General features: G+C 42.7%; 1 protein-coding gene across 1 annotated transcript in view; it reads left to right on the top strand.

The window, feature by feature from the left end:
- TEKT5 (tektin 5) overlaps positions 1-27,755 on the top strand; it is a 54,618-nt gene that overhangs the window by 6,058 nt on the left and 20,805 nt on the right. The window contains exons 3-5 of the mRNA XM_067551301.1: positions 4,839-4,909; positions 9,404-9,547; positions 15,364-15,586. Coding sequence (XP_067407402.1) covers positions 4,839-4,909; positions 9,404-9,547; positions 15,364-15,586 — 438 coding nt within the window. The remainder of the gene's footprint in view (positions 1-4,838; positions 4,910-9,403; positions 9,548-15,363; positions 15,587-27,755) is intronic.

The following is a 27,755-nucleotide window of genomic DNA, read 5'->3' as shown; positions in this document are numbered from 1 at the left end:
GGGCCTGATGGTTCGCTACTCTAAACTGCAGCGCCGCAGTAGAGTAAACCTTCCTCCCAAATAAGTCCATCTTGCGACCCTCCTTGTCCTTGGGCGTGTTACCCTGGTTCCCCTGGCGGTCCCTCTGGTTGGCCGCATCGACCACCAGGGAGCAAGGTGCCGGGTGGTTGTAGAGGAACTCAAATGGTTCCTTGGGGACATAATACTTGCGTTCCACCCCCTTGGACGTAGAGGGCAGAGAGGACGGGGTCTGCCAGAGTTTCCTGGCTATCTTCATGACATTGTCATGTACTGGCAAGGTGGCCCGTGAGGGTCCCAGAGAGCTCGAGGGCCCAAAAAGGGGGTCCTCCTCCTCGGACATGAGCTTAAACTCCATGCCTAAGTTTTCAGCCGCTCTCTTTAGGAGGTCTTGATGAGCCCTAAAGTCAAACAGGGGCCCCTTACGATCCCTGGCTGCTGCCTCATCAGGCGATGAGGAGGAAGAGAAGGGTAGGGGCGCAGTGGAGGGTCCCTCCCCTGGGTCCGAATCCTCCGACCCTTGCTCCTGAACCTTAGGTGCGGGAGGTACGGGGGGAGCCACCGCCGACTGCAGCGACACTGAGCCCTGGGGCATAGTGGCATTCCAGGGCCCCCAGTACGGCCACTGCCAAGGCCCTTGGGTCCACCCTGGGGCCTGCAGGGAAGGCTGCTGCAGCTGCACAGCCTTCCTGTCCCCAGAGCCCGCCGTGCGTCGTCTATGTCGCCGACGCGTGGAGCGGTCGGGCGAGGACGACGCGGACCGGTGCCGACGTCGGCGGTGCCGGCGATACGAGGAAGTCGAAGATGATGACGACGACGTAGCCGACCGGCCTCTGCGGTGAGAGGACTTGCGGTACCGCTTCCCTCCCCGGGACCGAGAGCGGTACCGATGACGGCGACGTAGAGGAGAGTCCCGTCGCCCCGATGTCGGCGTCGGGCCAACCGGTGCCGGGCCCATCATCGGTGCGGCCCCCATCGGTGCCGGGCCTAACGGTGCCTGGACCATCGGTGCCTGGACCATCGGTGCCGGAGCCATCGGTGCCGGAGCCATCGGTGTCTCTGGGCCTTTCGAGACCGACGGTGACCGGGAGCGGTGCCGAGACGGGCTCCGTGCCGAAGAGTGCGAGCCCGAGTTTCGGTCCCTGCTGGCATTGGAGCTGGACACACGGCTCCGGCGACGGACTCGGGACCGCCCACGGTGCCGCGGTGCCGAGTCGCTCGACGACCTAGAGTCGGAGCTCGGAGGGGAGCCGACGCTCTCCACCCTCCGTGACCGTCTGGAAGGAGACTTGGATTGGGAACGTCTCCAACCACCGAGACCACCCAGCGCGGGTTTGCCTCGAGACGCAGGTCCCTTGTCCCTCGGCCGAGGGGGGGACGGAGGCATAGGCATGGCCATAAGGGCCCGTGCCGCGGTAAATGCCTCCGGCGTCGACGGCCCTTGCGGGTGCACTCCCCCACCCCCAGGAGTCGGGGGAGGCAACCCGCGCGGAGACCCCGGTGCCGGAGTAACCTCTACGGCCCGTGACTGGGGCGTCTCCGTGCTCCCGCCGCCCTGCGAGGGCCGGGGGGAGATCTCCGGTGCGGCCGAGGGCCGTGCCGACTTCTTGGGACCCTTGGAGGCCTTCTGCGGTGCCGAAAGCGGTGCCGGTGGGGGGCGCTCCGCACCGACGACACACTCGGTGCCGACGGAGACCGGGACGGTTCAGAGGCTGGACGGAGCGCCGACTCCATAAGTATTGCCTTTAGCCTCGCATCCCTCTCCTTTTGGGTGCGAGGCTTAAAGGACTTGCAGATTCTGCACTTGTCTCGACGGTGTTCTTCCCCAAGGCACCGGAGACAACGGTCATGCGGGTCACTGATCGGAAAGGCTTTGGTGCACAAGACACAGTTCTTAAAGCCAGTGGAGCCCGGCATGACTCCTGAAGGAGGAACCCCGTCCGGGGTTCAGACTTAACACTAAACTATAAACTAACTAACTCTATAAACACTATAAACAACAACTTTGAAAAACAGTCAAACAACTAGGGAATGAGCTACTTGCACGCAGCAAGAGGCGATAGTTCCAGCGATATGAGCGCGGCACTCCAGGGGGCGCCTGAGCTGGCCATGCGGGGCTTGCTAGGGAAAAAGTTCCGGGAATCTGTGCACGGGGCGCGCACACACCTACATTGGAATGCATATGAGCAATCACTTGAAGATAGAATACCCCTTTTCCTCACCCCAATAGCCCAAAACATCTCAATACACAAGAATGTTTAGCCACCCTCTTGGACTATTCCTCAGCCCATCCTTTTTGGAGGGGGGGGGGTGTCAGTCTTCAGCCCCAACCTGGACTCAAATTCCTTCTATTGGGCTTGCATGCCTCTTCCTCAGGAGCAGTAGGGGAACCCAGACCCACCCTCTACTGTGGGTTCCAGCCTAGGGACCCTGTATTAATCAGCTAAGTCTGCTGCTTCCAACATGATGCTGTTTTCCTGGGCCACATCCGACCTCCAAGCCCCCTTGTGCTGCTTCCCCACAGCTTGTGCTTAACACAGCCTCCCTCCGGTTCTCAAGCCTCTGGCTTCTCCTTAGCTCCATACAGCTTTTCTTTCCTCTGCTGAACTAACCCGTCTTCTGCCCTTCTGGGGCTGAGCTACTCTCTGTGGATTTCACTTTACAGAAGATTCCTGTCTCCTTGCAACCACCCCCTGACTGTAAGGCCAAGGTGTCTAATGATCCTACCCTAGCTCCACTCCCCAAACTGGGAGACAATCAGTGAGAGGTGCTGTAATTGGAACTTAGCCACATCATGCCCCCTTCCAGTCCTTGCTTGGCTGACTGACTCATTTTGAAAAAAAACTAGCTGCTCCTCAGGGTATGTTCACATCAAACATAGGGCATGCAACTGCAGCATGTGTAGACCCACGTGAGCTAGCATCAGTCTGGGTAAGCTTAGGCATCAATAGCAGGGAAGCCACAGCAGCATGGGCAGCCAGCATGGTCTACGAACCCTCTGGGGGTGCTGGGTAATTACCCTGGTGGCATGGCCGTGCTAAAACTCATGTTGCTATGGCTTCATTGCTATCAGACCACAAGCTAGCTAGATTAAAGCTAGCTGGGTACGTCTATGTGGGCTACGACTCTCCCAGATTGCAGGGCAGACGTACCTGTAGTAGAGGGTGGTCAGTGTCAGAGCTGGAGTTCAGGGTAAAGGTTCTGAAGAAAGTGCTGGAATTGTTCTAAGAGCATTTGAAGGCATGTTTAAATCTGAGGAAGAGTGAATTACAACGTTAATTAAGTTCTTTGGGGCAGGGCCAGCCTTTTTGTCCTGTTTGTACAGTGCCTGACACAATGGGGTCCTGGTCTATGACCAGGATTCCTATGCGCTACATTAATACTACTACTACATTCATGTGCTTTTTAAAATTCAAACTGGCCCCATGATTGGTGCTTTTGGACCTAAATAAACCAATCACAGGAATTTGCAGTGTGAATATAGCTGTCATTTTGTTCAAAAGTTATGCCAGTGTGTGATCACGGTAAGACAGAAGAAGGTCTCCTAAGAGGCGCTCTCGATTTTTTAGTCAGTGACCAAGACTGTGTGTGTTCTTAGAGGCTCACATTACCTCTAAGTTTTTTGGCACTGTTATGGCAGTGGCTTGGAGCAAAGTTAAAGTTGTTCAGGTGACTAACTGCATTTTCTTATTTTCCTGTGATGAGCTTTTCTATGTGGGACCTTGACTTTGAATGACCAGTTTTACAACATTTGTGTTTTACAACAACCACAACAAAGAGATTTTTACACCCTTAACTCCAGATTTAGATTAGGAGACTAGTGTCCACCCAACATCAAGGGAAGGTTTCTCCCTAAATTACTTAGTCAACCAAGGAAGAGATTTAAAGGGCCCACATCATTAAAACCCAAAACCAGAACACTTAATTATGGGACTTGCATGGTAGCAGCAAAGGCAATATGGTAGTAAAGGCTCATTACTTAATATCAGAGAAATTCATGTTTAGAAGTTGCTACCTTCCAAAATTACACTGTACACATTTTTTTTTTTTATGTAAGGTGTCAAAGACTTCTTAAACCACTTAAGGAAATGTATTCAGAGTTTTGTAAACGCTATATCTTACAAGCTAGGTATGAATGATACAATGGATTGAAGAAGGGAAGCTGTGGGGTAGTATAAAGGCATTATGAAGTTTTGTTTGGGAGACCATAATTAAAGTATTTATATAGTTTCCAATATGGTTTGTTTGAGTTTGGTTTTTTGAAGCCAGTGAACTTCAGCTTTGAAGCTCTTGGCTAATATTAGTCCTTTTTATGAAAACTACAATAGTATTCTTAAGGAGTTATCCCCTGAAGTGAGATTTTTTTCTCCAACTAAACTCCCAGGCTAACTCAATTTTTTTTATCTAGGAATGTGAATGAGGAATTAATTAGGTGTGGGTTAACTACTAAACCTCAGGTCTGCAATATGTCTAGCATGTCTAAGTCAAGCAGAATTTGATCCTATGCTTGTTAGGGTGGTCCTATCTACTAATATGCTTGATATTATGTCAGAAGCCATAAACACTGCTTGTGTCAGTGTTAGGTACAGCTTTATTGCCCAGAGGAAGAGATAATAGGAAGTCAAATGATCCCTGTTTCAATTGCTGCACACGTACATCATATCTCAGTACTCACAAAGGACATTCTTGACTTCCCTAAGGGCAGTTAGATGTGTAATGTGTCTGTATGTATTCTGCAGGATAGTTAAATTGGATTTATTATATACATTGAAGCAAATTAACATAATCACAATATTGACAGCTGGACTTTTTCATTATAGGAGGTTGATTTGTTCAAGTCTTGTCAAGAAAGAATGAGAAAACTTGCAGAAAGAATTGATCAACAGCTGGGGTAAGTATTTGTTTTTAAACCCCATTTAAAAGAAAAGGGAACTCAGTCCAGCACTGGCAGATATTTTTAAGGTGGAGTGCCAAGAGCCAAGGTATGTGCTGAATAGAACTTGGTGAATTTTTTCTAGCTAATAGTTTATTTGCTGAAAATTGCAGCTTTGGGTCAGCCACAACTGTTTGTGAATTTAGGTTGAATTTGGTAAATAGTTTTGGCTGGAGAAAAAAAAAGCAAAACAATTTCCCCAAAAAGTTGAAACATTCCATTTCAAAATTCATTTGAATATTTTTAAATGAAATGTTTCAACATTTTGTTTCTAGACGTTTCTTCCTAAATTTAACTAACAAACCAAAATATAAATAAATAAACAGGGTGGGGAACACCCCCAAAAGAAAAGAAAACATTGCATTTTGGTTCAGACAAAACATTTTGTTCAACAATATTTTTGTTTTTCTTTCTGAAACAAAAAAACAAAATTTTTGGTTGATTTGAAACACATTTTTTGAGTTTTTGGTTTGGCCACCAACTGGGAAATTCAGTTATTTGTCCTGCTTTAGTGCTAAGTACCCTTAACTTCCAACTTCTATTGTTAATCAGAGTCGCGTGCTGAGCACCTTACAAGATCATGTCCTACAATCTGATGAGTCCTTTCATATAAGAGGATCTACCATCAATTTGGTGCTGTGTGTATTCGTTTCCCCAGAGTTCTGAAAACTGGGATAATTATTCCAGCTACTGTGTCATGTACAGTAGCTGCATGCAGGGAAAAGCGAGTTTTGAATTACAAAATCATGAATTTTAAAAAGTATATTTTCTGTATATGATATGTAAATATTTGCAGGATGAGTGGTCATTAATTGTACAGTAAAGCAGAATCCAGCTTGAGGGTTTTTTGGCCTACAAGAAGGTCACCACCTGTAGCAGTGAGACAGCATACCGTGCTCCCTATAGTAGTGATAGGATAAAGGAGGGACGAACAGATATTTGAGAATATAGCAAGTTTCAACGATAGACCTTGTGTGTAATATGTAATTTTATGCTGGGATTTTCAAAGGCATGTATGGGAGTTAGGCATCCAATTACTATTGGGACTGGATGCCTAATTTCCTTAAACCTCTGGAAATCCAGCCTTAAAATAATGGGAACTTAAAAGAAAAACTGACTCTAATAAGAGTGAGACATACAGAAATTCTGGTAAAGGACTGATCTTTATTTCCTTGCTTACATCTATGTGAAAATGAATTTATAGGTATATAAATTCAGTAGTTCAGTTATTTAATAAAACGTGAGGAAAAAAGACACCCCACTAGTAAGGTTCACTGAGGGCCTGGTCCTGAAAGTGTTATGAATGCAAGCATTTTGTATGTTGCAAGTTCCTCAGACAGTTCAAATAATATCAGGTCTGGAGGATGTAGATGGTAGATGTGCCGTGAGCTAAAACTTCTGAAGAAGAATGTAACTCAGTTTTCACAAGCCATGTTGAACCTGAAATCCCTTTTTAATTATAAGGAAAATCTTAATTCTTATGACTGAATGATGCAAACATGGCTTATGTGCCATACTGGAATAAAATTCTGAAGGAGTGAAGTACATGTTTGACTACAATATTCAGTTGAAAGGGATAGTTTAATTACAGATAAATCAAACTGGAATTTAAGCAGATCATCAAGTATGTGAAAGTCACTGAGTTATTATGGAATGGATTTGGATTTTCTTTATCGATAAATCAAAGGTTTTATAGGAGGATTGTTGTAACGGAATGTGTTTATTTTCTATCAGAGTGTATTAAAATATCTTGGGAAATATACATTATTTTAGAATAATTCATATTGGATTGGATAAGTCTGATTACATTCACTTCCTTTAACTACTCAGTAATGACATGGACAAAAAGATTCATGTTTCTGTTCTCTCCCTGCCAAGTGCAAAACTGCCTTTAGTATAACAGGAAACAGGCACACACCAAAGGGAGACAGAGGCAACGCTAGCCCATTGGCAGCTCTAAAGCAGGAATATTTTTGCCCCCTCCCCCACAGTACATAATAAAAAGTGAATAGGGGCTTGAGCGGCTAAGGGCCCTAAGCAATTGCTTAGTCTGCTTATGCCGAGTGCCGGCTCTGAAGGGAGATGATTATACATGATTATTAGGCCACACAGGAAAAACATATATAAATAGATTTAGTAATTACTGTTCTTATAAGTGACACAGCTACAAGAGTCAATTTGAGGTGCATTTTTGCCACCTATCTTATTATTGCAACACTTATAAAATAATTTTATATTTAATACTGACCAAATAAGAGCTAATTATATTTTTGTAGCATGAATTCTGATCACCTCTGTTGGCCGAGATTTTTCGTTAACTTTGATATAGTTTTATGACCCAATATGGAAAATACAGATTATGTTTCAATTAACAAGTATTTGATAGCAGAGCTATTGCTCAGTTTAAATGCCAAGATGCTAGCAAACCTGTTACTACTGAGAAAAATAGGGTCTTGAGCTTTCTCCGTTCATATCTTTCTCATTGAAGTCTAAGGGCCATATGTTCCCCTCGGTGGCAGAACCAAAGGGAAGAAAAGTTATTCCAAAAGTTCTGTGTGGCTAAGAAAGCAGAGATGGAGCAACATACCCCCTCCTTGTGGGCAGGATAAGCAGTAGCACTGAAGAGGCAGGGTGTGGCTTTTTACCCACCCAAAACTTGGCTAGCTTTAGGTCAATCTGACCCCAAAACCTGCAGGGTTGGGAGATCTGGACACTGTACTTGTCTTTCCATTCTGCCTCTCGCCCTTAGCAACACAGCTGGCTCAGGTGGTCCCATTGCAAGTCTGCTACCTTACCTTTTCCTCTCCAAGACAGGTGGATAGAAACTCCAAAAGCTAGTGTGTCATGCCAGCTATGGGGTTTAGCCACAGGTTCATGATGCATAAAACAGCCAATCTTTGTCTCTGCCCCTTCTGGCCATCCACCCATCACCAAAATGATGAGTATTTTTAAATGTGCTGAGCTATCCAGATGGGGATACCAGAGGTTAAGTGGTGAGGATGGGAAGTTTCCCTCATGGCTCAGTAACTGGTTAAAAGACAGGAAACAAAGGGTAGGAATAGATGGTCAGTTTTAACAGTGGAGAGAGGTAAATAAGCAGGATTGCCCAGGGATCTGTCCTGGGACCAGTGCTGTTCAACATAGTCATAAATGACCTGGAAAAAATGGTGAACTTCAAGTGGCAAAGTTTGCAGATGATACAAAATGGCTCAAGATGGTTTAATCCAAAGCAGCCGGTGAAGAATTACAAAGGGATCTCACAAAACTGGGTGGCTGGACAACAAAATGGCAGAGGAAATACAATATTGATAAATGCAAAATAATGCACATTGGAAAACATAATCCTAACTATATATACAAAAGGACGGGGTCTAAATTAGCTGTTACCACTCAAGAAATAGATTTTGGTGTGACTGGGGACAGTTCTCTGAAAACAACCACTCAATATGCAGCAGCAAACAAAAAAGCTACTTATGTTAGGAACCATGAGGAAAGGGATAGTTAATAAGACAAAAGTATCATAATGGCATTGTATAAAGCCAGGGTACACGCACCTTGAATACTGCGTGCAGTTCCGTTCACGCCATCACAAGAAAGATATGTAAGAATTAGAAAAGGTACAGAGAAGGGCAACAAAAGTGATTAGGGGTATGGAACAGCTTCCATATGAGGAGAGATTAAAAAACAGGGACTTTTATCTTAGAAAAGAGATGACTAAGGGGGGGATACGATAGAAGTCTATAAAATCATGAATGGTGTGGAGAAAGAAATAAGGAAGTGTTATTCACTCCTTCACATAACACAAGAACTAGGGGTGCCTGCAATGAAATTAATTGGCAGCAGGTTTAAAACAAACATAGGAAGTACTACTTCACACAATGCACAGTCAATCTGTGGAACTCATTGCCAGGGGATGTTGTGAGGGTCAAAAGTATAACTGGGTTAAAAAAGAATGAGATAAGTTCATGGAGGATAGGTCCATCAATGGCTATTAGACATTATGACCTATTAGCACGATGCAACCCCGTGCTCTTTCTGGGTGTCCCTAAGCCTCTGACTGCCAGAAGCTGGGATTCGATAACAGGGGATGTATCACTCGATAATTGCCATATTCTGTTCACCCCCTCTGAAGCATCGGGCACTGGCCACTGCCAGAAGATAGTATATGGGGTAGATGGACCTTTGGTCTGACCCAGTATGGCCATTCTTATGAGGGACAGAATGCACCATAGCTATCACTTCCCTAAAAATGCTCTCTGACCCACTTGTCAATGCAATATGTGCAGGCTGTCCATGCAACCCAGCAGAGGCCAGTGGACAGTAAGATCAGGTGCAGAAGACAGGCTATACGGGACTGAAATGAAAGGAACCAATTAATCAGTAAGGGATGCCAAAATAAATCTGCTGATTAAAGTTGGATTATATTTTAAGGTAAGAACTTGCTCTTTGCAGTATCAACAGAGATGCACAGCATGCACTTGAGAGGGATCTTTCTGACAAAAACTCAGCGCATTTTATTGATGAAAAGTGTTATAACCTGAGGAACACATCGGACAGCATCAGCTTCTACCATGGAGTGGAAAAAATAGATGGAACGTAAGTATGAATAGTTACTGTACCCTCTGTCCCTTACATGTCACCACCCCGTATCTGTGGGGCAGATTCCTGTGCATTCTTTAATGTGCATCAGGGTCTCTCCTCTTTTTTAAGAAGTGGTATAGAAAGAAAAGGCAGTGACCTTTCCCTCAAGATTGCAAATTTTTTCTGAGAGAGCTTCTGTTACACTCAGTTATTCTCTGCCTTTGATTTATTCCTTCAGAAGCTTCAGGGATGTCTACACTACAACAAAATATGGGCAGCTGGCCTGTGGCAGCTGATTCAGGCTCATGGGGGCTCCGGGTGCACTGCTATTAAATTGCAGTTTAGATGTCTGGGCTTGGACTGGAGCTGGGCTTTGGGATCCCATGAGGGGTGAGGGTCTATACTGTAGCATGTCAGTGTAGACGCTACCACTGCCAGTCAGTGGGTTTCTCCCCTCAGTGTGGTTAATCCATTTCCCTGAGAGGTGGTAGCTAGGTCGATGTACGAATTCTTCGGTCGACCTCGTGCTGTCGGCACTGTGGGTTAGGTCAGCTTAACTTCACCACTCTGGGGTGTGAATATACCCCTGAGCAACACTGCTGGGTCAACCTAGTTTTTTAGTGTTGACCAGGCCTAGAACTATATCTAGATCTAGAACTATATCTAGATCCCTCTGGAGCTTATCAACACCTTCATTCTTCTGGCAGAGGGAAGATTAAATACTTATCAAGAATAGGCCACACCCACCAGGTTTTGCTGGCAAGGCCCCTTTGAATGCAGAGGTGGTACACAGAGGAGCTGAAGCCCTTTCGCCATCAACCCTGTTTCCACATATTTGAAACCCTTTGTTTCTTTTTAAAGAACTGTATTTGAACAAGAAGGTGTCATGAAAGCTCAGTCAATGTTATTCTTGGAGACCTGAGGGAAGCTGGTAATTTCTGGTGTCTGTAATGAGCTTTATCTGCCAGCTAGAATGGTCCTTTAGAGCTGTGTGGGTTCATACAGATTGTCCCCATCATTTGATCCATCTAGATTTGCACCCTTCAATGAACAAACAAACAAACATCAAAGCAAAACTCTGTTGCAAAGTGTGATGCGATTTGGGTCAAAACCCTGCAAACACACACCAAGCTTTGTACCACAAGTTTCCATAACATACTCCAGCCTTACTTGGAGAATTAGGTCTCTGAGTTTGTCAACATTTTTTAACCATTTCCATTAAATTAGTACCACTGAGAAAGTTTGGTACAGCTCTACCTTTACTGTCAGGGTTTAGAGATTCCAGTTTTCAAAAGCTATTTTTAAAAAAGCCCTGCCACTAGCCAATTAATGAGAAAACTACTGACAATGAGAGAGAAACCCTCCTGAGGGTAGCTTTATACGTAATGGAGAGACCTACATTTGGCTTTAAAACTACAGGAATAAAATAACTTTATGCAATAGAGGGCAGTGTTTGTTATGCTAAAGGCATGCTAGCTGCCTGGTAGTGATCACTTTGCAATGCAGCATGATTTGTCATGGTGAGTCCACTTCACACTTATGAATGATAGGTAGCACTGCCTGCTGCTGTCCGCTCAAGGGGGAAGAAGCAAGGTGGGTGAGGTAGTATCTTTTACTGGACCAACTTCTGTTGGATAGAGAGTCTGTTTATTTATTTACATAGTGTTTTTCGTAAGGGATCACACTTGAGATGCAGGCATTCCACTGCATCTAGCAAACATATACAGGTTGGGATTTGGAGGAGGATAAGAACCCCCTAGCCAACAGAGGTAAAACCAGTCCAGTGCGTAAAAGTTTTATGCTCCTTTTTACCATGTGGCCATTTTCCTCTCATGCCCCCATGTTACCCACAGCAATACCATCTTCCATTAACATGTGACTGAAATTGCTGGCGCGTTCAAGCATAGCGGCTACATTGAGGAGCATAGCAGGTGTGTTCTACCTGGGCCATTCAGCACAGTCCTCCTGACAAATGATAGGCTGGGAAAAGAATGTTATGAACCAATTAAGAAATTCAGATAGTCAAGAATGAAACCTTCTAGGAAAATGGTTTTTATGATCAGATGAGATATATAATCCTATCAGAGCACAAAAGAGGAAGAAGTGCACAGACATGATCCAGACCGGTAGCTGCAGACAGGGTTGGCTCAAACGAGCATGGTTTTTAACCATTAAACTCATGCATCTAGCGTGCTGATTTATGCATGTTATTGTGATGTCATATTGTATGACTGAAGCTTCTCAGGGCAACTGCCTAAATAGAAGTGTGGCACTTGGGTGGTTTAATTTTCACTAACAAGGGCTGCCAGGTCCCTTGGCTTAGTAAATTTATTATTTCAGATCTGAGAGAGAGAAACCCTATGGAAAACCAAAAAATATCCATTGAAAAAACAAAAATTGACAGGATTCTCTTTTTTTTATTTTCCTCATCTGTTAATGTTTAGTCCTAGTTTTCAGCTAAAACATTAAAGAAAAAAAATAAGACTGGAACTCTAGGAATAGCGAACAGTTCTTTAAGAGGTTAGATTCACACATTTCTTTAGAGGAAAGGTGGAGCAGAGGAAGATAGATCTGAACTCAGACAGAAGCTTGACTTGGCATTTCAGTTTAGTCATTAAGATCTTGGTTCATTTTTGTAAAACTTGAACATTTCTGTTTTGACAGAGACAAGATCAGGTAGACTCAATGTGCAGTAAATGGATTAAACTAACTCAAAGGAGGGCAGTGGTATAGTTCTGTATTGTAGGGTGCGTCCTTTGTAACGCTGCCACATCCAGGCTAACATTCATTGTTTACCTTTCCTTAACAGCTTTTAGTATTTGCAGCTGCACTTTTACTATGTAGTTAGCAGGAGGAGTCGTAACTGTGCAGCAACTTTCCAGTTTTTATGCCTTACTGGTGCCTTATTTTCCTTGTTAGATTGTCTTTACTTAAACTAACTGTGTTTTTTTCACAGAAGGATCTAGTGGCTGCACCTTTCCAATCACCCTGTAATAGCAAGGAATTGTTATCTATTTTCTTTTGACAAGGGGAACGAATCAACATCATATTTTGGGAGAACCCACAGGAAGGAGGTGCAACTAATCCTCTGGTTGACAAGTTAATGCTGAAAACATGAGATTGGAAAAGTAATGGTGTGAGAGACAGAACTGACTGACATGGCTCCTAACACACATTCACAAACGGGGTAGAGGGAAGTCACTATTCAAATGAAGGGGAGAGCCTGCTGAAAATCCACATCTGAAGGGTATAGGAGGTTTGGGCACTGAAAGTCAACTTGGAAACTTATCCGTCACACACCTATGGATTTATGCCAGTATCTAGGCACACCATCTAGGACATAACCTCCCACCAATTCTAAATACCCATGTTTGCAGCTCGAGCTGGTCAGAGAAACTCAGATGGACTATCTTCTGTTGAACTAGGCAGTTTGACAATTTACACACACTTTGTGAATGCCGGTCAATTTAATTATAATTTCATTTCAGAAGAAAACCTGGGGGTGGGAGGGAAAGTTCCAATAGTGTTGAGATGTCCCATATTGACAGTCTCAGAATGAAACATTTCAGTCTTTCATTTTAAAATATTTCATTTCACATGCTTTAATTTTGCATTATATTGTAATTAATACAAAATAAGAAAGTCAAGTTCTAAATGAAACATTTCAATTTTGTTGAAATGAGGTTTTGATCAGCCTGAAACTAATTTTGGGGGGGAATTTTCTTTCATGGAGAATTTTGAAATTTTCAAGTTTTGTGCCTATTTGGAACGACATCAAATGTCAAAATCTCAAGTCCGTTCTGAGTGGGAACTTCGGTCCTCCACACCGCTCTGTGTGCCCCACACCTAGCTCGGGAAGAACTCAGACTGCAAATTTAGACCCAGATCCACACAGACGCAGAGTCCAGTGGTGTCTGAATCTGGGATTTTGGTTCAAACTGTTAAGAAGATACGGGTCAGCTGAACCTAAACCTCCCCCAAATTTGCGCATGTACAGTACACCGCAAAAGGAATGTTAATGGATGCCTGAATTTTGGCTCCAAGCAGCCCCATCCACAGTTCCACTCAACCTATTTCCAGGCTTTTCTCTGGCACTCGCTGTATTATCAGAGCGCCTCACCAATATTACCAAATTTATCTTTGTAAGCTAGGCAAGTAGTGCTCTCAAATGGGGCTTGCCAGCTACGAGAGGATTCACCTGGCACCTGATTAGACCTGTTACGCGTATACCATGATCCAGTTTGGATCGATGGTTGTCAATGTTATCCCCATTTTACATATGGGGAATTGAGGCACATGGGGAATTAAGAGAGTTGCCCAAGACTACACAAAATCTGTGGCAGAGGTGGGAATGGGACCCAGTTCAGTGGGATTAAACACAATACTCTTGTTCCTCTTCCGACCCCAGTCTGTGTATAGCAATCACTGACTAGCCCAGGAATTGGACGTGTGTAGAGTGCCCTAGAGGAATACAACCACACAATCATCATTCACTTCTCCCAACAGCCCATTCACTCCCCTGAATCATATGTCAGGTTGCGTCATGTAATGCCTGGCTCCTGGTCCAACATGACCTAGAATCCTTTGCACTAGTTGCAGTGGTGCTTCAGGGGTGGTGCTGCAGAAGTCAGCACAAGGATTCAGGTACCTGAAGGTGAAAGATCAGAAACACTCTTAAGGAGGGGAATAAATCAGCAGAAGCTCCATGACTGGAGAAGAAGATGGAGGCTAGCCTATTGGTGCATAACCAATGCTATTCCAGGAGCAAAGCCTCTTAGGTGTGGTGCTTTGGGGGCTGGCCTACTTCACCTATTCGCAACACCAACGCCTACAGGCATTCAAAAAAGACTGACATACAAAAAGTCATGGAACCAGTTGTTTCACTAAAATGTAGTTTTCAAATCTGTCCCTCCGAAAATAATTACCAAGGGGAGGAAAAGACCTCATACTTTGTCACTATCCTGAGATACTTTAATGACATGTTGGGTGGGGGAAACAAAGTCTGATTCTTTGTGTTGGACAATATGTGCCAAGTTCCAAATCAGATACACCAGGGACAAATTTCTCTGTACACCTGTTAAAGAGCAGGATAGGCGTATAATGTTGACATATATGCCTGATGCTGAAAAATTGTAATTTTGTGCTTAAGTATATATAGGAAATTATAGAAGAACAGGTCATTCTGAGCCTGGTAATGAAGCCAAGTGCAATTAGATCTTAGATTGCCTGTCTCACAAGCATTGGCTGGAAAAGGAAGATTTGTCTGGGGGATTCATGCAAATCACTTAATTTCCTGAAAGTTGGATACATTTTCCATTCCTCCTCTTCCTCCTGCCTGAGCTAGCTTTACATTCTTCTTTCCCTTTATTCTGAACTGTTTCAAACTTGTACATCCTTAGTGGTGCACTCAATGAATGGATCTCTTTTGCATGCACTTTCATACACAAATGTATGTATACTTTTACAAGACAATTAATCTCTAAAGCTTGTTCTTTGGCACTAAGGTACATCAGACAATGGATAATTGTCATGGACTTGAGAATGTTACATTATGGCTATGCATTTTTTTTAACTGATGTCTACTACAAAATCCAAGAAAGCTATAGGAACACTGTAAAAGCAGTTGCTCTTCTGAAAGTGTGTTCAAAGGTGACTAAAATTTTTCTGTTTCTCCTGCACAAACTATTTTTTTGTGTGGAATAAGAAGATGATGAAATGAATCTCCCCCAGTTAGCTCATGGATTTGAGGGTTTAATTCATTCGTGCTTTGAAGTTGTGGTAATTGAATGCAAGCCTCATTTCAGTTGAGGACTTCGTTCTTTTTCTTCCAGTGTTTCAGTTCCTGAGACTTGGGCAAAGTTCAGTGATGACAATATCAAGTACTCTCAGATTGCACGGGCCAACTCCATCAAGCTCCGTGATGAAACAGAGAACACACTGGAGAATGTATCTCAGGAAATGTGGAAGCAATTTACCGATACGAATCTGGCCTTTACCAATCGCATTGCTGAAACAGCTGATACAAAGAACAAACTACAGACACATCTGGCTAAGGTAAGAAAATGACTGCAGAAGTACTAGTGGTTGGAAGCTAGGTATGCTATTCAGGACAGAAAGAACCAGAGTTTCCACTAACAAGTTAAATACTCAACCAAAAGCACCTTTGTTGGCACATTACCAAATTGCTTTACTAATGTTCTCCAAATGGGATCACAAGTTGCACTTAGAGCCATAAGAAGAGCTCATACAGCTATTAGCGCAGCAGCAAAATAAGATTTTACTGCACCACAAAGCTATAATGCAAAATGTGCCTCGGGAGACGCACTATGATGCTGCTTGTTTATAACCAAGTTGGAATGTCAGAGAAGGAGGAGGTTTAAGAAGGTGATTTAAGCACTGCCTCTTTTTGCTAGTTGACATTAATTAAAAAATGCAAGGAAATGCAAGGTATTTTAGGACCATAAGGATTCCAAGGCCCTGGCAGAGTGTTTGAAATGCTTTTGTTTGGTTAATCTTTTGTTTTGTTCTTTGTTAATGGTGCATTGACCTTAGAGCAAATAGAAAGTACTAAAAAATCCTACAAGCAGCAGCATATGTCTCAATTTTGGAAGAAGGGGAAGATTTTAATATTGCATTTTTATTTTAAAGCAACAAGGGTGGGGAGCCCACACATAACATTTATTTTAACTTAAGTATTTTTAAATTTTAACTAAGAATTTTAATTAATCTAATTAGGAGAAAATAGAGTATTCTGTTCAGGCAAAACCAGTGTCCATGAGGGCTTTTTAAACTTTGTAAATTTCTTTCATTTTATATCTGGGACTAATAAAACAGAAGGAAGAAGATTCTGGATAGCAGACTAGGGTTAGCCCACTAGCCACCATGCTTTTCTTATGCTGAAGACCTTTCTACACTCATAATTCCCACTGACAGTTGGCCAGTACAATGATTGTAAGATTGACCCATTTTTATTTTCTTGGAGGTTTTACCCTTGACTTGCACAAGTTTTCCCCATGCTATCTCATTTAGCTCCAAACACTCACAGCTCTTATACTGACCTGAGTTATTTAATCCTCCACTCTTTCATTAATAACTCAGCACCCAAACCGAATAATTTCAGAGAGCAATAAATCCTCATTAAAAAAGATTTCTTTGAATTTTGCAAAAGAAAAATTGATGATGTAATAGCTAGCTGAGGAGTTTCATTTTTATGTGTGGGAATCTTTTTGGTGGTGGTGTTTGCCAACAATAATAAACCTTGCATTATTGCTTAGGGTCAAGCTTTCAAAGGGCCCTGAAGTGGCTTGTAAATTGTAGCTGCAAAAACATAAACTTGCTGCACATATACCAAACAAACTGGGTAGGGACTTTCCTCAATTTTCTCATCCAAATCAGAAGTTGGCTTCAGGCCTCTCTAGGTTTTGGAGAATAAAAATATTACATTTCTTTTGTTTGAAGGCTGCCTTCTCATTTAATGGGATTATAAAATGCCACTACAGTCTACAACAATTCATGCTCAAAGTTGTTCCATCCCCTTTGGTATAAATATCTACCAGATCCTTAACCTAAGTTACAGCTTGGTTGTGCTCTGAAGAATGCAGTAGTCTATTGTTCTTTGGTGGATCAGACAATCTGACTTTTCAAACACACATTATTCCTCTCTCATTCACACTTACATAAACCATGGATGGCATTTAAATCACCAGTTTTGTATTTAAATTCCATTTTGTTTGCTTTGCAGTAATTCTTTCACTGAAGTTTAAGAAGAGACCCAACAGGATTAGTTGATTGGCTAAAACCTATAGAACAAAGTCAACCAGAGGTATTGCCTCTGTACTGATAGATACATGTGACTGGAATCTTTTAAAATTATCTAGACACACTGGGATCCTTTCACTTGATTTCAGTTAGACTAGCTAGATTCTCCATGAAAAGCCACCTTCTTTTGCAAAGACAAATTTTCTTTGCTTCAACGTACATTTGGAAACAATAGGGCTTTTCCTGTCATCCTGTTTGCCTGAAGTTGTATAAAATATTCGTATTAAAGTAGTATAAAGAGTATCCCTAGGAATATAAAGTGCCTTGTATGATAACAGCAACCTGAACAGGAAATGTGTCTAGGAAATAGGGATATTATCAGATAACATCCTACATTTGAAATATAACAAACATTCACTACCGTCTAGATAAAAAACTTAAAATAACTTTTTTAAAACCAAGTTTAGAAAACTGTGATTTTGTGTCTCTATAACATTGCAGTTTTTTTCAATAGCTTTTTGTATGAATTCTGAAGAAAGTCACATTCAGTTTACATAAGGAAGTTACTAATTTGCATGTTACATGTTGGGGTAAGCAAAATCTGCAAAGTTCCTTAGACAATTGCATTGTTTTCTCTCTTTCTAAAGAATCCTTCTGGTGTAAGTACTGAGTCACCAAGAGTTGGTGAGATATAATGCTAATACTTAACACTTCCATAACACCAATAGATTAGTCATCCCATAATCTCCCAGGATTGGTGAAGGTAATTACTACAGAATACAGTGCATTGGTACTTGGGATAAATCAAAGAAAACTGGTAGTTGGTGCCAGGTTTAGGTTCAAGGTTATTGGTTCTGGTTTTCTTTGGCTTGACATTTTCATATGCTTATTTTATTAAGCCATGCACAGTTTCAATGTATCTTTCTAATTTGTCATCACATACTTCTAGACAACACACCAGAGCCTCAGGGAATCTCTAGCCTAGTGGTAATTCACTGTTTTATCATTTAAGAACTCTAACTTTGATTCTTGATCCCAGGTTTGTGGCTCCAAAGACAGCACTTAAAGAAAGGGAAAGTGCCTGAGTCACTCACCAAATCCTTTGTTAAACATGGTTGATAGGATTTAATAGGGATTACATTCAATGTTCTATGCCCTTAAGGATAATGGCTAAGACAATACCTCAAGAGTGTGGGTGTAGATGTAAGGAGGAGGGAAAGTGAGAGCACGGATGAGAAGAACTACCTGATGAACAATTTGGTATATTTTATCTGTAGCTAAACCTCGCAGACTGCTCGAGAGTTCATGCCCAGAGAATAGCGTCATAAAATATAACGATGACATAAAAACTGTCTCTAGTGGGTGCCAGTCATTTGACAAGCTAACAAAGGGGGGGTGGGCACTAAACAGCAGCTGCCAAGATGTATTATCAAGCCTCCTCACTGCCTTTGTTCAATGATTCTGCTAAAAAGCAGTTCCTCATGATTCTGTTTAAATCTACTAGTCATTAGACAAGGGACTGCAGAGACCCTTCATGTTAAAAATCCTTCTCCTTTCAAAGTTGGTTTTTGCATTCATTTCTCAAGAAATGAATACAACCAGTAAAGCCCTTGGTTTGCGTGCCAAATTATTTTCCTAACTAAGCAGGCTAGCTTTATGCAACAGGGAGGACAGTGTTCTTTGAAAAGGTTTGCTATCTTGGAACCAGTAAGAGTTATTTATTTAATGAGGTCTGGAACCCATTTCTGAATGCAAAATATCTTTAGTCTTTGCAAAGTGGTAGAATCTCTTCCAGACAAACAACAGTGCAGCCAGTTTCTCAAAGTGTTTGTTTCTAAAACCACTACCCTGACAGAGGGAAGAATAAAAATTATACGATAGGGCCAATACCATGGATGTGGGGATAGTTCATGCAACTGATCCTCTGATCAACTGTTGTTTTTGTGTTCTGTTTTGTCACTTGTGTAAATAAAGTCAGTCAGTGAAATTTAAGACCTATAAACAGCTTTAATCTCTCATCTACTGGCCACTGGGTGTCCTTTAAACACACAATTTTGGATGAATAGCTTATATGTTACTCTGTGGACTTCATGTAATGTCTCTGAAAACTTGTTTGGTTTCCTTTGGAATGGAGCTTCTTGAAAAACTGATCTAATTAGACATATAAAATCTTGGATCAGTGCATTGTACCGGCGTAGGACTGTCTGTAATTGATACTGTAATGATGATTGTGTTGTGGGCTGTGGTTAGTACATACAGTGTCCGCCTTCAGAATGTTTTTGCTGGTCTTAAAGCTTTTACTTGTCTGATTGATATTCTTTATATGTATAATGGGGGAAACCAGTTGAACTGGGAAAAACCCAAATTCGTAGAAATTGCACCCATTGTACTTTTTCCCTCCATTAATCCAAATAAGGAATTTTGCCTATTTTCCTTTTGCTCTGTAGAAAGTTTCACTTTCATTTGAGAGTTTTCCATTTAAGTTGCTTGGACACATCATGGCCCTTTTTACCTGCTCTATCTTGTCTCTCACTGAGAAGACAAAATACTACCTGTCATCTTCACATATGCAGATGTTACCAGTTCTGCTCACAGGTCAGTGGAACTGACCCATGACCTAATCACCAAAGCACTGTGAAACTGTTTCACAATTCAGTGCGCATGCAGAGCAGCTGCCATTGTTATCTGGAGAAGGACTGCAGGGACAGAAGGTCATCCTCCATTTCGAGGGCAGAGTTCTGTACTGCAGGTTGTAGTCAACGCCAGGTTTTCGTTGTTATTATTAGAGTTACACAATGTTTAAATAAAAATAACAATGCTAAATACAAGCTCTCTGTGTTCTAATGAAGAGAACATTGCAGTTGGCACGATGCTTTTCTTTTGGACCATAAAACTGGGGATAATACCAGGGGATACAGAGGTGAATGGGACTGAGGTGCATTAGCAGAGCTGTGTGGGAAACCATTCAGCTCCTGCCTGTTCCACAGTAAGGCTGGCTTTATAGCCACCATTTTACATCCCTGGCATTCGTATGCAAGAAGAATGTCATTGCCCCAACCCCCTGCTTAAAGAAATCAACTACAAACAAGCATACTGAGATTGTTATGGTGAATAGTCCAGGTTTTACCATGCAGCATTACTTTTCAAATGTGCACGGGCCGTGTTCTGCCACCCTTACTCATGCTGGACACCATCTTGTTCAACAAGGGAGGAGGTATTAGGACTCTTTCCCACATATGCTGCTATTTACTTAGTGCAAGGATGGGCAGAAGAATCTGGCCCAAAGCATTTCAGCGGCTTGGCATAGGCTGGCATTTTAGGTGTTTTTCATACCAGAATGTCAAAAACACAGGAAAAATACAAAGGGGAACAAATTTGCATTGGCCAGGAGATGGTCTGATATTCTAAGAAGTCTGCATTTCCAACATCTGTGATTCTGTGTGATGTTTAGTTCCAGACTCATCCTGACCTCCCTTCAATGAGAGGGCTGGAGCAGGGCAGGTGTGTTTAAGGTCATCAGACTGAGTCAAAGTCTCAGACTCCACTTGGCCAGGTGCAGAGTCTCCCTGACAGCAGGGCTTGGAGTGGAGAACCAGAGGGCCAATTCTTCTACATAGGAAGTAGGCTAGCAAATCCATGACCGGGTTATTTTAAGATGGAAGGTGGCCAGAAATATCAGTAGGTTTGTGCTGTCCTCTGAGTTGACAGTTGTAACTGCAAAGCTTCTGTTCAACATGCTTTTTTCTTTCATTAAATGGTTTTCTGTTTACCTTGGTCATCCCTTTTCATTGCCCAGTGCTACAGGAGCGAATCCAGTCCTCTTGGTGTTTTGAGGAGAAGCTATAGAAAAACAATGTTGCTTGGAACTTGAAATGTAAAGCCAGGCAGTTCAAAACCGGTAGCCGTGTGAGTCTATGAACACCCAGACAGCGGAAAGGCTAAGTTTTTTGTTTTCTTCTGCCCCCAGCCATGGCTAGTGAAGGAAGCATGAGATGAAGGGCAGCATTGTCTGAGCCTCTCTTTTAAAGCCGTGTTTGCTATTCTCTCCTATTTCTGACTCTGCTAGTTTCTTCTATGCAGCACAAAGTCTAAAGTCCTTCCTTAGCCAAAATTCATTGAAGTCACCAGGAATTTGCTGGAATAAGAACTGAACAACACAGGATTTGGCATCATGTAAAGAAATTCCACCTGAATTCTGTGTCCCCTAATCCTTCTGGGCCAAAGTTTGCATCCTGACTTACTTGCTACAGCCTGTCTCAAGCACCACCATTTAGAAATTGACAGTGCTCAGCACGTCAGGTCCAGAGTGCCTAATCCTCACTGAACATAAGAACGGCCATACTGGGTCAGACCAATGATCCATCTAGCCCAGTATCCTGTTCCCAACAATGGCCAGTACCAGAGCTTCAGAGGAAGTGTATAGAACAAAGCAATTTTGGAGAGCTCCACCCATTCTTCCCCTCCCAGCCTGTAGCAGTCAGAGACTTAGGGGTGCCCTGAGCATGGGGTTACACTGTCTGCCATCTTGGCTAATAGCCACTGAGGGATCTATCCTCCATGAATGTATGCAATTCTTTTTTAACCCAATTATACTTTTGTCCGTCACAACATCCCATGGCAATGAGTTTCACGGGTCAACTGTGCATTGTGTGAAAAAGTCCTTCCCCTTGTTGGTATTAAGCTGCTGGCTATTAATTTTGTTGGGTGACCCTGCTTTTTGTATTGTGGAAAAGGGTAAATAGCATTCTCTATTCACTTTTTCCATACCATGCACGAGTTTATAGACCTATAAACTCCCCCTATAATATTCTCCCTTAATCATCTTCTTTCTAAGCTGAACAGCCCTAGCCCTGGTCTGCACTTACCATAGCTCGTGTAACTCCCGTCGACTGCTGGGCTTCCCTTCTGTGCGGCATCTTCACTGCACTGGAGCGGGTGGTTTTACTGTGTCGACTTCTGGATCTACTGAGCAGGTCTTCACTGACTTCAACCAAATAGGTTGATCTGACGGCGGTGACTTTGCCACCATCAGTGTAGACATACCCCTAATCTTTTTAGTCTCCCTTCATATGGAAGTCATTTCATACTCTTGATTATCTATTTTGCCCTTCTCTGAACCTTTTCTAGTTCCACTATATCCTTTTTGAGATAGGGCAACCAGAACTGGACACAGTATTCAAGGTGTGGGTGCACCATGGATTTATATAGGAGTATATATCTACCCCTTTCCTAATCGTTCCCAACGTACTGTTAGCCTTTGTGACCAGTGCTGTGTACTGAGATCAAGTTTTCAAAGAGCTATCCACAATAGGTTAAGATCCCTTTCTTGAGTGGTAACAGCTAATTTAGACTCCATCATTATGTGTGTGTAGTTGGAATTATTTTTTCCAATGTGCATTACTTTGTCCTTATCAATGTTGAATTTCATCTGCCATTTTGTTGTCCAGTCATCCAGTTTTGTGAGATTTTCCCCTGTAATTTTTCACAGTCAGCTTTGGACTTAACTATCTTCAATCATTTTGCATCATCTGCAAACTTTGCCACTTCACTATTCATTCCCTTTTTCAGATCATTAATGAACAGGTTAAACAGCACAGATCCTTGAGGGACCCCACTATTTATCTCTCCATTGTGAAAACTGACCATTTATTCCTACCCTTTGTTTCCTATCTATTAGCTAATTACTAATCCATGAGAATACCTTTCCTGTTATCCCATGGCTACTTAATTTCCTTAAGGTCCCTCATCAAAGGCTCTTGTCAAAGGCTATCCAAAAATCCAAATACATTATATTGACTGGATCGCCCTTATGCACATGCTTGTTGAGACCCACAAAGAATTCTAATAGATTGGTGAGGTATGACTTCCTATTACAAAGGCCATATTGGCTCTTCCCCACAAATTGAGTTCATCTGTGTGTCTGATAATTCTGTTCTTTAGTATAATTTCTACCAATTTGATTGGTATTGAAGTTAGGTTTACCAGCTTGTAATTGCCATGATCATCTCTGGAGCCCTTTTTAAAAATGATCATTACATTAGCTACCTTCCAGTCATCTGGTACAGAGGCTTGTTTCCACTGATAGGTTACATATTACAGTTAATAGTTCGGCAGTTTGGATGAAAACCATCTGGTTCTGGTGATTTTTTATTATTGTTTAGTTAATCAATTTGTTCTAAACCCTCTTCCTCTGTCATATCAATGTGGGACAGTAATGCAGATTTGTCAAAATTAATAGCAGTTCTGCTACTGAATTCAGCAGCTGCAGACTGAGCCTTCTGTTTCCTTCTGAAAGAATACGGAGTTTGTGCTCTTAATACACAAAGTTTGGAGAAAAACTGGGCTCTTCTAGTATTCTCTTTAGCTTTCCTATGGTAGAATATCCTTTTCTACAATGACCAGAGCTGCATGTACTATGCAAATGAGACACCATTTACTCTAGCTCCTTACACTATAAAGATACATTTAATGTATCTATGCCAGTGTTTCTCAACTGGTGTTCCACGGAACCCTGGGGTTCCGCGGGAACACTGTTAGGGATCCGCGAGCAGCTGTTCTCTGCGCCGCCGATCAGCTGTTCTCCGTGCTGCCGAGAGCAGCTGTTCTCCACGCTGCTGAGAGCAGCTGTTCTCCATGCCGCCGATCAGCTGTTCGCCGCGCCGCCGATCAGCTGTTCGCCGCCGCAGAGAGCAGCTGTTCTCCACGCTGCCGATCAGCTGTTCTCTACGCCACCGATCAGCTGTTCTCCATACCGCCGATCAGCTGCTGCCGAGAGCAGCTGTTCTCCGCGCCGCCGAAAAAGGGAAGATATCTCGGATTTTCCGGCGGAGGGTATCCAGTGTAAGTGTAATTTAAGTGAGAAATGCTGACCTTTGCTTATTTCGACATTTGAAGACTGTTAAGAGTTTGGGGGGTTCCGCAATTATTTTTGGAGTTCAAAAGGGTTCCGTGGCCAAATTTAATTGAGAAACACTGATCTATGCAATGAAGATTTTCCTCACTTTTTCTTATGTCAAGCGCTGTGCTAAAAGTTTTGCCAGGAACTTGCCCATCATTGAAACGTCTCCATCTCTGGCATCCATAAGGTAACAAACTATACAAGACTCAAGGTAATGACTACACACTAACACATCTGTATTTGAAAGTATTTGGTCTCCTACCAGCACTGCTGATGTGTTGCTATGCACTTCAATCTCTTATCAAAGGTGAGTGCTCTGTACAATCTATTTCCTCTTAGGAAGTGAGAAAATGATTATGCAGTACAATTAAAAGATGGCTAATAAAACCCCAATCCTTCTCCCGTGGCAATCAATGGGAGTTTTGTCACTGACATCAACCCATGTAGGATCACACCAGGGGAGTGTAGCTACTAGCCTTCTCCATTCAGATGTAGCTCAGTTAAACTCAGCTGGTCACAACAGACTTCAAAAGTTTACCTCAGATCAACTTCAAAATCCTTAAGGTTGTAACATCAAGAAACACATCTAGGAACTTGTCTTTGTGTATTTTGGAAAACAGATTTGGGGATTTGATAAGGTTATGTAAAGAGCAAAAAAAAAAAATAAAAATCTACTGGCACAGCCCTCACCTCTTTTCTGCATTACATTAGTTCAGCAGGATCAAGTGCTTTCAATTTCTGGTCATCAGGCAACACACAGGATGAAAATAATCCATGCTGTATCATTTTACAGGATATATCAACTGTTCCGCCACATTTTTTATTTTTAAAAATGAACTAATTTGCATTTAGGCAGGGGAATGAGAGAGGAATTTGCAAACATCTTGTCTTAGCAAAGATCAGATTTGTCCTTACCCTTTATACTGTTGGAGACTGGTTATTTGTCTGAATCCTGAAAATGATCATGATTCAAATTCAGATCAAACATGAAAGGCAGTGGGAGGGAAGTCTCAGAAGAACACCTGTTGGATATCAGTAATTCCCGCTTTCCTTCTTACATTCACTGTCCAGCTGCTGTTTTCTGTCACCCTTACTTCACCTGGGACCCTCCCTCACCATTGATGTATTCTGGAAGTGGGCCATAGGCTCCCATCCATAGGGTTTGCAGTAAGTACTAAGTAGCTGTTCCTTCCACTGCTTCTTTTGGGGAAGCTGCCAGGTGAGGCTGACACACCCATAGCCAGCAGGGGTCTTTCAGGAGGTGATTTTCATGGGAAGATAGCAAAGATTCACTAAGTTGCTTTTTTTACAGCATGGAACAGGAAATTATTAGGACATGAAAAATGGTACCTTGACAGCAGGTCTGGCTGTCTCCTTCTGGTTCATTGCAGAGCTTCTGTGTAGAACAATCCCCAGACCCCCTCCAGCCTGGTTTTCCGTTACAGTTCTAAGACACTGTACATATCTTATAGTGGTAAGGAACCTGACTCCTTCCTTACGCATGGGGAACAGAACGGGGAGAGGCCCAGGCCACTGCTCACTGCTTGAAAGCTCAGCTTGCATTATGAGAATGATTAAACATGCCTTACAATGAGATACTCCAGGAGCTCAATCTAGTTAGTTTTTCAAAGATGCTAAGGGGTGACTCGAATAGTCTGTAAGTACCCACATGAGGAACAGAAATTAGATACCAGAGGGCTCTTCAGTTGAGCAGACAGAGGTATAACAAGATCCAATGGCTGGAAGCTGAAGCTAGACAAATTCAGACTAGAAATAAGGTGCAAATTTTTAGCCATGGGAGCAGTTAACCAAAGGATGAACTTAAGAAGGGTTGTGGATTCTCCATCACTTGAAATTTTAAAATCAAGATTGGATTTTTTCTAAAATGTGTGTTCTAGTTCAACCACAGCTTTTGGACTGGAAGCAGGAATTAATTAAGGGAAGTCCAATGGCCTGGGTTAGATTGCAGACTAGATGATCACAATAATGCCTTCTGGCCTTAAAATCTGTGAAGTCCCTTTGTGGTTCTCTAGCAACTGCTGCAGGAAGCAGGGCTGTAGATGGGGTCTAAATGACTGTTTTGGGATTTTCAGCAGGGATATCCCCCAAGGTAAAAATAAGATTATGTCCCTTAGCCCACTTGCAACATACAGTCTCAGCTGGGTTCTGTCCTGCCCCAGGACCAAAATCTGAAGGTAGTGAACTGAAAAGATAACCCATGGAATGTAGTGTAGAACAGTGTTTCTCAACCTTTTAAGTAGCAAGTACCCCCTAACTTCTGAAAATTTTAATAAGTACCCCAACACTCAATTTTCCACTCTGAGAAATACAATCCTTTCCCCCTTTACCACTAGACGACTGTATTTCTCATACAGCAGAAGAGTTCTGAGTTCTGCTATGCTGTGTGACTGTGGCAGATCACAAAACCCCCTGCTGTTTCTCCTCTTCTTCCTCCTCCCCTTCCTCCATATAGGAGCAAAGGTCAATGCCAGCCAATCACTATGGCCTGATGGTGGGGTCATGCAGTGGTCTCCTCACACTGGCAGGAACTTGTGAGGTATGAGCAGGCACTAGCGGCCCACCAGAGTGGATAGCAGTGCTCCCTATGGCCGTCCCTAGGGGGGTGCGGGCCTGGGGCAAATCACACTGTGTGGACTGCCTACTTCCCAGCTGGGAGCTAACACCGGGCCGGAAGCAGGATGCTGCCACCTAGTTTCCCCAGAAGTTGACAGCTGCTGCTCGGCTCCCTTCACTGGGTTTTTCGCCGCATACCCCCTGCCTGTATCTCACGTACCCCCAGGGGTACGCGTACCACAGGTTGAGAAACTATGGTGTAGAACACTTGAAATGTAATTTTCACCATTCTGCATGACAAGAGAGACTGTCCATCTACAGCTGTAGGGACATTGTGCCAGATTTGGAGAGGTGCCCATTTTAGAATTGGGGGGAAAAATACATCCACCCTTTCTCACCAGAAAAGAAAAGGAAAATCTTATAGTGCCGGTCCCTCCTTAAAATGCTTGCATCTCTTTTCTCCAAGCTCTACATGAACATGAATAGTTACTTGGCTTCGCTCTCCCAGAAAAAAACAACTGGGCAGGATGTTTGCATACAGTAGGTTCCTATTAGTCACTGTGGGAAGCAGTCATGCCAGACAGCAAGTGACATGTTTACATAGTCCAGTATTTATACCATACCTCAACAGTGATTATTTCAATCAGCAGTGTAATAGAGAATGTACAAGACAGAACACCTGCAACGTTTTAAGGAGAGTTTGTATTTCCAAAGAAAAAACACAGCCCCACCCTACCTGCAACAGTGCCCTTCTGCTACTCATCAGTATATGGATATAAAATATATTATAAAATCAGACACATGATTAGTAAAACTGTGAAAAAATAAATAAGTAACTGCAGCCAGTAAGCCACTGGATAAGCTGGTAAGATACCAATTCAAGCTAGATTTTGTGTCTCATTCATACCCCTTCATTGGTCTGCTCACAACAAATCGTTACTCACATGAGTAGACCCACTGAGATCAGTGAGAACTTTTGTGTCTTAAAGGTTT

This window comes from Emydura macquarii, unplaced genomic scaffold, assembly GCF_026122565.2.
Source record: "Emydura macquarii macquarii isolate MOO-44397 ecotype Brisbane River unplaced genomic scaffold, CSIRO-AGI_Emac_v2 contig_1348, whole genome shotgun sequence".
NCBI lineage: Eukaryota > Metazoa > Chordata > Testudines > Chelidae > Emydura > Emydura macquarii.
The sequence above is the reverse complement of the archived record's forward strand: the minus strand, read 5'-3'. Positions and strand labels throughout refer to the sequence as shown.